Consider the following 8,488-nt stretch of genomic DNA (forward strand, 5'->3'; position numbering starts at 1 on the left):
ACAGAAAAAATCAACAGCGGTCAATGATTTGTAATATCGATTTTGACAAAACTTCACTTTATAGAAACTTTTTATGTTCCTACTAATTTTGTACATCAAACGGCAGTTATCGAATTTGGTTGTCAGATCTAACATCAAAAAGACAGTTCCGCGGCCGAAAAACCAGTTTGAGATATTTTCCTTTCGCGTGACTCTTGTATAAACTCTGGGTAATATGATGTATTGTAATATATAATATAAATCCGCCCCTCGGCCTCGCGTTTCGTTGAAACATTCATGAATGAAACAACGTAAAGAAATAGTTACAAATTTGAATGCGGCAGTTTTGATTACAGTTATAGATGTGTGTTAAACTGTCTTTTATAACTTTGTATGAGTTAACATCTGAACAACGGTTTTTGATTCAAATTCACGCTTCATTCATATTTGAGTAATAATTTATGCGTAAAAATGTTCATAGAAACTGTGAGTAGTTACAAAGAATTTATAAACTAAATCTCATATTCTAATAAATTTAACATTGTACTACAGCTTACCGTATGTGGCTTTCCATCGTTGGACGATTGCTCTTTTAGATTTCGAGCCGGATTAATCGTTCATTGCCTGGACAACCCGAAAACAGTTCTAATTGATGAAATCCTGCGATGGTTCATATATTGTCGCGAAGCGCGTGATTTCAGGTTGCCAACGGAACTCGCTTCACAAAACAGCTACGTTGAACTGCGAATTCGCTCGGACGGAAATCACGAAGCTTTTCGAGAATACCGCAGTAAGAAGCGCTCAGTTGATGCCAATTTGATTTGCTTGCAAAGAACATTCTGTAAGCCTCATTCTGTAATGGTTAATGGGCGTTTCCGAATTCGGTTTGAGCAGTTTCTTTGCGAAATGGAGCAGATTGGCTTCAATTTCCAGACCAAGAATTTCCCTTCCCTCAACGTGATCGGATATAATGAAATGTTGCAGTGGATAACGCCAGCTAGAAATCTTTGGGCTATTGTTCGAGAAAGCCTGGAAATCGAAGCGTTTCGTAGTCACAAAAGACGAGATCAGGCTTTCAAGAATATTCAAAGGCATAAGTTGAACAGCACACAGATTTATGACTTTCGACAGAAGATAGAGGAACTTAATGAAAAAATCGACGGAACTAAAATGTTTCAGAAGCTCGAGAAGAATATAAATATGATGGCTGGAAATATCGCAAAGAAAGAGCTCAATATTTACCAACAAATTCTGAACGATTACGAGTCGAAGCTAACGGAAATAGTCCACGAAAACGAGAAGATCGAAAATGAAATGACCGCACTGTCCCTCAAGTTGGACGAGGAAGCAAGTGTCATTCCGGAGTTTTATGATGTGATGATTGCAAGTATTGAACACGATCTACTGGATAGTACGGATTGCAAAGAAAATTTAAAATGTAGCGGATTTTTATTCGATGAAACAAATAATTTGAACTATCGTATCAAAGAAATTTTGGATAAAATTCAATTATCGATTAACGATATTCTGATTCAAAATAAACTAATCGACGAGTTGAATGTTGGTATGAGCCGAACTGAATGTGAGATAGAACTGACTGAGAATTGTTTGCACCTGTGTTGCCTAACGGAGCACTCGGACGAAGATATCGAGGATTATCGAAAATCACTTATGGACCTAGTGGAAAAATCAAAGTTTGCATCAAAGCATTACGAAGTATCTGTGACTTCATTAGAATCGCTAATTGCACGTGCTAAGAACAGTCTCATGATGCCAAGAATATCTGCACAGCGTAATAATATGATTCGGAAAGGTGCAAAACTTACCAATGAGCTTCATGAGACAGCTCAAGCTCTTCTGTAAGTTCAGTTGACAAGTCATTAAGCTGACATAATTTTATTTTTTATTGTTTTTCCTTTCAGTAAGTCAAGGTTATTAACGCTTAATCTTCGCAGGAAATTATCGCACAATCGGTCTATTATTTTAAACAACAGTAAATCCGTTTCCTTGTCGTATGAAATGATACGTGGCGCGGCAGAAATTTTAAATTTCTTAAAAACGACGAACGATCCCGATTTGAATTCAAACTTTGTTGGGTTTGTTTATGAATTTATGAAGTTTGCTGAACCAGCCGTGAATGCGTCGGCGATTCCATACTTGATCGATTTTCTACCAATTGCTGTTTTCCGGAAACAAGATTTGATGCTGAAGCTCGTTAAGAAACTTCCCGTTACTGTTTGTTATACTATCCTGGCGATAGACGCAATTCCGATTGATAGTTCTTCTCCAGCTCCCGACTATGATGATAACGATTGCTGCTGTTTGGTAGATCATCTAATCAACAGTCCGATTCAACCGGTATTGGTTCATCTGTTGAAATCATACTACATTAGCGAAGAGGCGGCTGATGAACCTGGAACCGAGCCCGTTCGAGACATTAAAATTATATACCTGAACGACAATGCTCTGTTTAACGAATCCGGATGCCTAACTAGCGGATATGTACCCAGTGGTGATACGTTGGTTGAAATGTTGAAGGATTCCGTGAATTTATCACTGGAATCGATCGGCATTGAACGGGACCTGGGAACGCTGAAGGATGCTATTGAGGAGTACGAGACTCGTATGAGCCGTATTCGGATGGAGCTGGTGGCCGTTGGTGAAGACTCCTACGAAAGGTTAGTATATATACACAACACAGAAAAATCTTCATGTTTAGTTTCCCGCGTATCAGCTGGTGAAAGAAATGACTTTTTACGGCGGTTAGTAGAACGACCTAAATCAATTTTAAAGAAAATAAATTCCATTTAATTCTACTAGCATGTCGCAATACTAGTATCTGTGTCCGTTAACATTTCGTGACATTAGTGGCGAAATAGAAAAGATTTTATTTATATCGTGAAATTAAACGGAGTTTGTTTTCTTTAAAAGCAGTGATAGCAAATCATCATACAGAATTTATTTGCGAATGAATTTTTTCCGAGATTCATTTTACAGTTGTATTTCAACGAATCTAACAATTGAAATGAGGATTTTTCAAAATTTCTCGATATGTCCTCGATAGTATAGTGGTAAGTATCCCCGCCTGTCACGCGGGAGACCGGGGTTCGATTCCCCGTCGGGGAGGCATATTTTTTTACTTTGATCTCGTGATACGAATTGTCCAAATCTTGCTGCTGCTTATTTCTAAGCTAAATGTACCTAATTAGGGTAATTACTCTTGTGATGAAATCATATTTTTGATACAAATTACACTGCCGGCTAAGGCATAGCAACCAACTTTGAGAGACGGAAGGATTGCAGGATTTCTAGCGAAAGGAGGCCGCCTCCGACGGCAAGATTGCTTTAAATTGCCGAACCGTCATTGGCAATGTGAAGCACGATTTACATTATTTATTTTGTTAATACTTTGCTCGACAACCGTGTAACAGCTTCGTTTGCCCGGTCGAAGTTGACATGAGCAGATGCTTTATTCGAAGAACAAAGAATGCCCAAAGTTAGGTCTATTTATCTTAGTTAGGAACAAGCAGCAGCGAGCTTTGGGCAACACCAAAGACATCATATTAACAAGATATCTAGCTCTCACATTTCCCGAACAAATCATTGGTAACATCCTTTTTTGCGAACATTGTGCCCTCGGGCGAGTCCGCATCGAATCTCGTACATAGAAGCAGGGGATAGAAATGTCAAATTCGTGCGCGCCAAAATAGCAGCACTGCGCACCCATACAATTGACATAATATGTTGAATGTGATGCCGTGCGATGGCGTTGTTGAACTGAAGATCCATTTCGCTGACAGGGTCTGACAACACATAAGACAAATATCGTTTTGTTGCTGGTAAATTGTTCCAGGGAAATATTTTTTTTGAAGTTTTTTCACTGGGAAATGATTTTCTGGGAATTGGTTTATTCTGGAAGATGTTTTTTCTTGTAGAAGATTTGTTCTGGCAAACGTTAATCTGGACATTGTTTTATCTGGTGGATGAATTCTGGGAAGTGGTTTTCTAAGGAATAGTACACAATCGTTCCGCATTTAATTTCAACGCATTTGACTAGGGATTTTAATTGCAAGTGTAAATCATTTCAAATCTCGTTCAAATGTACACGCAGAGAAAAAGAACACATTAGATTCTAATAGATTGAGTATTTAGGCAGACCCTGTCAGCTTGGAGCGATCTCAATCTTCAGTTCAGCAACGCCATCGCACGGCGTCTCATTCAACATGTCATGTCAATTGTATGGGTGCGCAGCCCTGCTATTTTTGCGCGTACGAATTTGACATTTCTCTCCCCTACTGCTATGTATGAGATTCGATGCAGACTCACCTGAGGGCGACATGCTCGCAAAAAAAGGATGTTGCCAATTATTTGTTCGGGAAATGTGAGAGCTGGATATCTTGTTAATATGATGTCTTTGATTTAGGCCAACTTCAAACATTTGTTTGAATTAAATAAAACTATTTTTGAAATAAAATTCGAATTAATTTCAGTTTGATAGACTGAATTTAAAAATTATGTTCAAAAAAATATTTTGTTGTATTCAGATGCAAATTTTTCACCCTTGAATCAAATGTCTAAGTATATTGATTCTAAAATATTGCCACTACTTACGATTTAATGCCGTTTGTACCGGCCATTTTTAATTGTGTAGGGGGGTTTAATATATACTTTTCATAGAAAAAAATAAAACCAAAAGTGCTAATTTTTTTGCATAAATATCTGTTTATTAATCTTATTTTTGTGTATTACATCAACGTTTTACAGTACAAGTGTTTTGACGATTCGTTATTAATAATAGGTGTTTTAGTTACTCTTGTTTTGCATACTAATGTTTAATCATAATGTTTATTTTAATTATTATTAAAATAAAATATCTATCTACTTATAACTAGCCCTAACCTAATACGTACAAATTTTGAATCATTTGTATTACAGAGATTGAGCACCTCGTTTCAAATTTCGTGCAGTATTGTTCCAGGGAGGCCATCTCATGTACTTCACTAGTCCTTGTCCAAGGGGGTAGATTTAGAATTATCTTTAAGATCTTACTTTGAATGCGCTGAAGCCTAAGTTTGTGTGGTCGTGCATAGCCCCGCCAATCAGGTACTGCGTATTCAATTGCGGGGTAGATGATTTGTTTATATACAGCCATCTGATTCTTCAGGCACAGTTTAGATGTTCTACAAATCAGCGGATACAGAGACCTAATGAGTATGCTGCTCATTTGAACGATTTTGTCAACATGTGACCTGAATATCAGATGTCTGTCAAAGGTGAGTCCTAGATAGATAACTTCATCGGACCATTGGATGACCTCATCACCGAATCGTATTCGGCATTCGTCTGATGGGACAAGTTTAGGAGATCTTGAATGTGGAAACAAGATGACCTGAGTTTTTGCTGCATTGATCACAATTTTACAGCTTGTAAAATATTCAGTTAGAGCGTCCAGACCTGTCTGTAGTTCAACATCCAATATTGCCATGGTAGTCGTTTTGGACACTGATTTGTTTTGCAGGATGACGTTGTTAATCCTTGTGAGTTGGTAGATGGTGGATCTTCCTTTCCGGAACCCAAACTGTTCCTCCAGTAATATATCTTGTTCATCTGCGAAAGCAAGAATTCGCCTTTGTAGTTTGGATAGGGTAGAGAGTAAGCTGATGGGCCGATAGCTCTTGGAAAAGGAAGGATCTTTCCCCGGTTTCAAAACTGGGATAACTTTAGCTAACTTCCACTTTGAAGGGAAGTAACCAAGCTTCCAGCACCTGTTAAAAATTTTAGCTAAGAAGACAAATGAGCGAATACTCAAATGTTTCAGCTCAATGTTGAATGTGTTGTCGGAACCGGGGGCCTTCATATTTTTGGATTTTTTCACAATAGCCATCAGCTCATTCACAGTGACTCTGCTTTCCTCAGGAACCAAGCTGTCTGATTGGTCAACCTCAGCTACGCTATCAGCAACGGCTCTTTCATATGGACTAACAATGTTAAGTCCTAAATTGTGAGAACACACAAACTGCTGGCCTAGCGCATTTGCCTTCTCTACTGGTGTGATTAAAGGTATTCCTTCAGCTGCGTCCTGGGGTGACATCAGAGGAGGAATAGGCTTCGGTTTAAGCACCTTCGTTAAGGACCAGAAGGGCTTTGAATGTGGGAGAATTTCTCGAAGCTTTTGCTGGAAGTTCCTGTTGCGAAGCTCAGATATCGTTTTCTGGATTATCCTAGTTAAGTTGTTATAAGAGGTCTTCTTATCTAGGATGCCAGTTCGTTGATACTGCCTCCGGTAGATATTTCGAAGTCGGATGAGTTTCTTGGTGACACTGTCAATTTGAAGAGAGGAACTCGGCATATGTTGTACTGAAACCGTCCTATCACGAGCAACTGTGATTGAATGCTGGAAGGAAGAAAGGGCCGCATCGATTTCCATCGGGGAATCAAGTGGCAGATCGATATTAATATGTTGGTCGGCGATTTGTTGAAATTGGACCCAATCGGTGCGATAATAGTTCCTCTGAGGTTGAATAGGCACTGTTTCTGGTGAAGATCCCGATGTCAATATTACAGGAAAGTTGTCGAAAGAGAGCTCGTTGAAGACAACCGGAGAGTTGTCTATGGCGATGTTGCTGATGAATATATCCAAAATGGAATAAACTCCCGATCTGGAAAGTCGCGTTGGTTGATCCGGAGCGAGGATGTTGTATTGTCCAGCTTCGTAATCTTCGGCAAGTACGAATCCGTTTCGATTCTGTCTTCTGTTTCCCCACAGCTCATGCCGTGCGTTCAGGTCCCCAGCAATGATGAATTTGTTCTGTCGTCGAGTGAGCATAGCCAAATCTCGCTTCAATGATGCACACGTACCATCTCGAAGATTTGTTTGTTTGGGGCAGTACGCTGCAATGATGATGATGGGTCCCATCGTCATTGTAACTCAATTCCAATGGCTTCTATAAGTTGCAATTTAAAGGCTGACAGAAGTCTGTGCTGAATGGATCGTTTAATGGCAATGGCAACTCCCCCTCCTCTGGTAGTTGTCCTGTCGAGCCTGTGAATCCTGTAATTGGAAATCAAAATAGAAATTTCAGATTTAAGATGAGTTTCAGTTAAAATAGTAATATCGGCATTCTTCTCTTGAAGAAAGTCGGATAATTCAGCAGTTTTGCTCCTGAGTGAGCAAGCATTCCAATTTACTACAACCAACTCATTATATTGCATATTCGATGATGAATTTGCCTAAGGCGTTGATTTGATCCAACCGCGTCCTGCAGTTTCGTAGTTTTGTTGTCATTGTTTAAAAAATAACGATCAGTTGTTCAGCAGAGAATAAGTCACCAGAGTCATCCTTTGCTTGTGGTTGATTATTGCCCCATCCAGGAGGGACTTTGGAGGAAGAATGTTTTTGTGATCCAGCGGCTGAATCTTTTGGATTGCTGTGAGGAAGTGGCGGCAAATTTGGAATATCCCTCTTCGGTGGGAGCCGTGGGAAATTAATTTCATCCTTCTGTGGAACAGAAGTGTGTTCTTTTGCGTTGATTGTTTACGGGACGCCTGATGTCGAATTGTTGTGAACTCAGCACGTTTGGGACACGATTTGCTAGTAGATGGATGGTCACCTTCACAGTTCACACATTTTACAGCGATGTTATCTAGTAGGCAATCGTTGGTATTGTGTGATTCGGCACATTTCCCGCACCGACTTTTCATGTGGCAATTCCTCTCCCCATGGCCGTACTTCAAACAGTTCGTGCACTGTGTGACATCCCGATGTACCGGTTTATACTTTTGCCATTCGATGATTATATGGAATAATGATTTTATTGTTTTCAGTTGACTCATGGTGATGGAGCCCTTCTCCAGATGGACCAAGTACAGTTGATCTCGATACTTTTTGTCCGTGTTATGTCGCTTCATTTTAAACACCATCAAAGGCTTTAGTCCAGCCTCGGACAGTGCCTACTTTAGTTCGGCTTCCATCATGTCGGGTAGTCCTCGAAGTACAACCTTCATAGGTTTGTTGGCGGCGATATCGTGTGTGAAGTATTCCGCTTTTGTCTGCTTCAGGTACAATTCCACTCCTTTGTAGTGGTTCAAAGCCGGAACAGTTATTTTGTAGCCTTCAGTACATAAACGGAATGTTGCCTGTAGTCCTTTGCGGATCAGCGTGTTAAAATCCGGCAATCCGGTAGAAAAGCGGCATTTTTTCCTTCTTCTGCAGTTCCTCTTCGACATCAACTGGCAGATCAGCGTATTGGTTGTTACTCAGCAAACGGTCGTTGGGTAGGTAGAAAGCTGCCAATAAAATATAAAACAAAATCGAAATTAGTCGTAGTAGGTTATTCGTCTATCCACATCGAGTGTTACATGACGAATCTCTTCTATTTTATGGAAAAATTAAACCAAAGGTTCTAAAATTTTAGAACCAATTCAAAACGGTTCTTCCAGTCTTGTATGGCAAGAATCCGGCAGGAACAGAACCGTTAGTAACCGCAGGGTAAAATTCTCTGCCGGAAAT

The 8,488-nt window shown here is 39.7% G+C and overlaps 1 protein-coding gene and 1 non-coding gene across 2 annotated transcripts in view; both read left to right on the forward strand.

The window, feature by feature from the left end:
* Nucleotides 1-507: 507 nt before the first annotated feature.
* LOC131426886 (uncharacterized) overlaps nt 508-8,488 on the forward strand; it is a gene marked incomplete at its 5' end in the record, with an annotated part of 18,535 nt that continues 10,554 nt past the window's right edge. The window contains 2 exons of the mRNA XM_058589637.1: nt 508-1,838; nt 1,902-2,657. Coding sequence (XP_058445620.1) covers nt 508-1,838; nt 1,902-2,657 — 2,087 coding nt within the window. The remainder of the gene's footprint in view (nt 1,839-1,901; nt 2,658-8,488) is intronic.
* Nucleotides 3,034-3,105, forward strand: Trnad-guc (transfer RNA aspartic acid (anticodon GUC)). Its single transcript has one exon. It is a non-coding gene; the product is annotated as a tRNA-Asp (tRNA).

Source organism: Malaya genurostris, chromosome 2 (assembly GCF_030247185.1).
Source record: "Malaya genurostris strain Urasoe2022 chromosome 2, Malgen_1.1, whole genome shotgun sequence".
Taxonomy (NCBI): domain Eukaryota; kingdom Metazoa; phylum Arthropoda; class Insecta; order Diptera; family Culicidae; genus Malaya; species Malaya genurostris.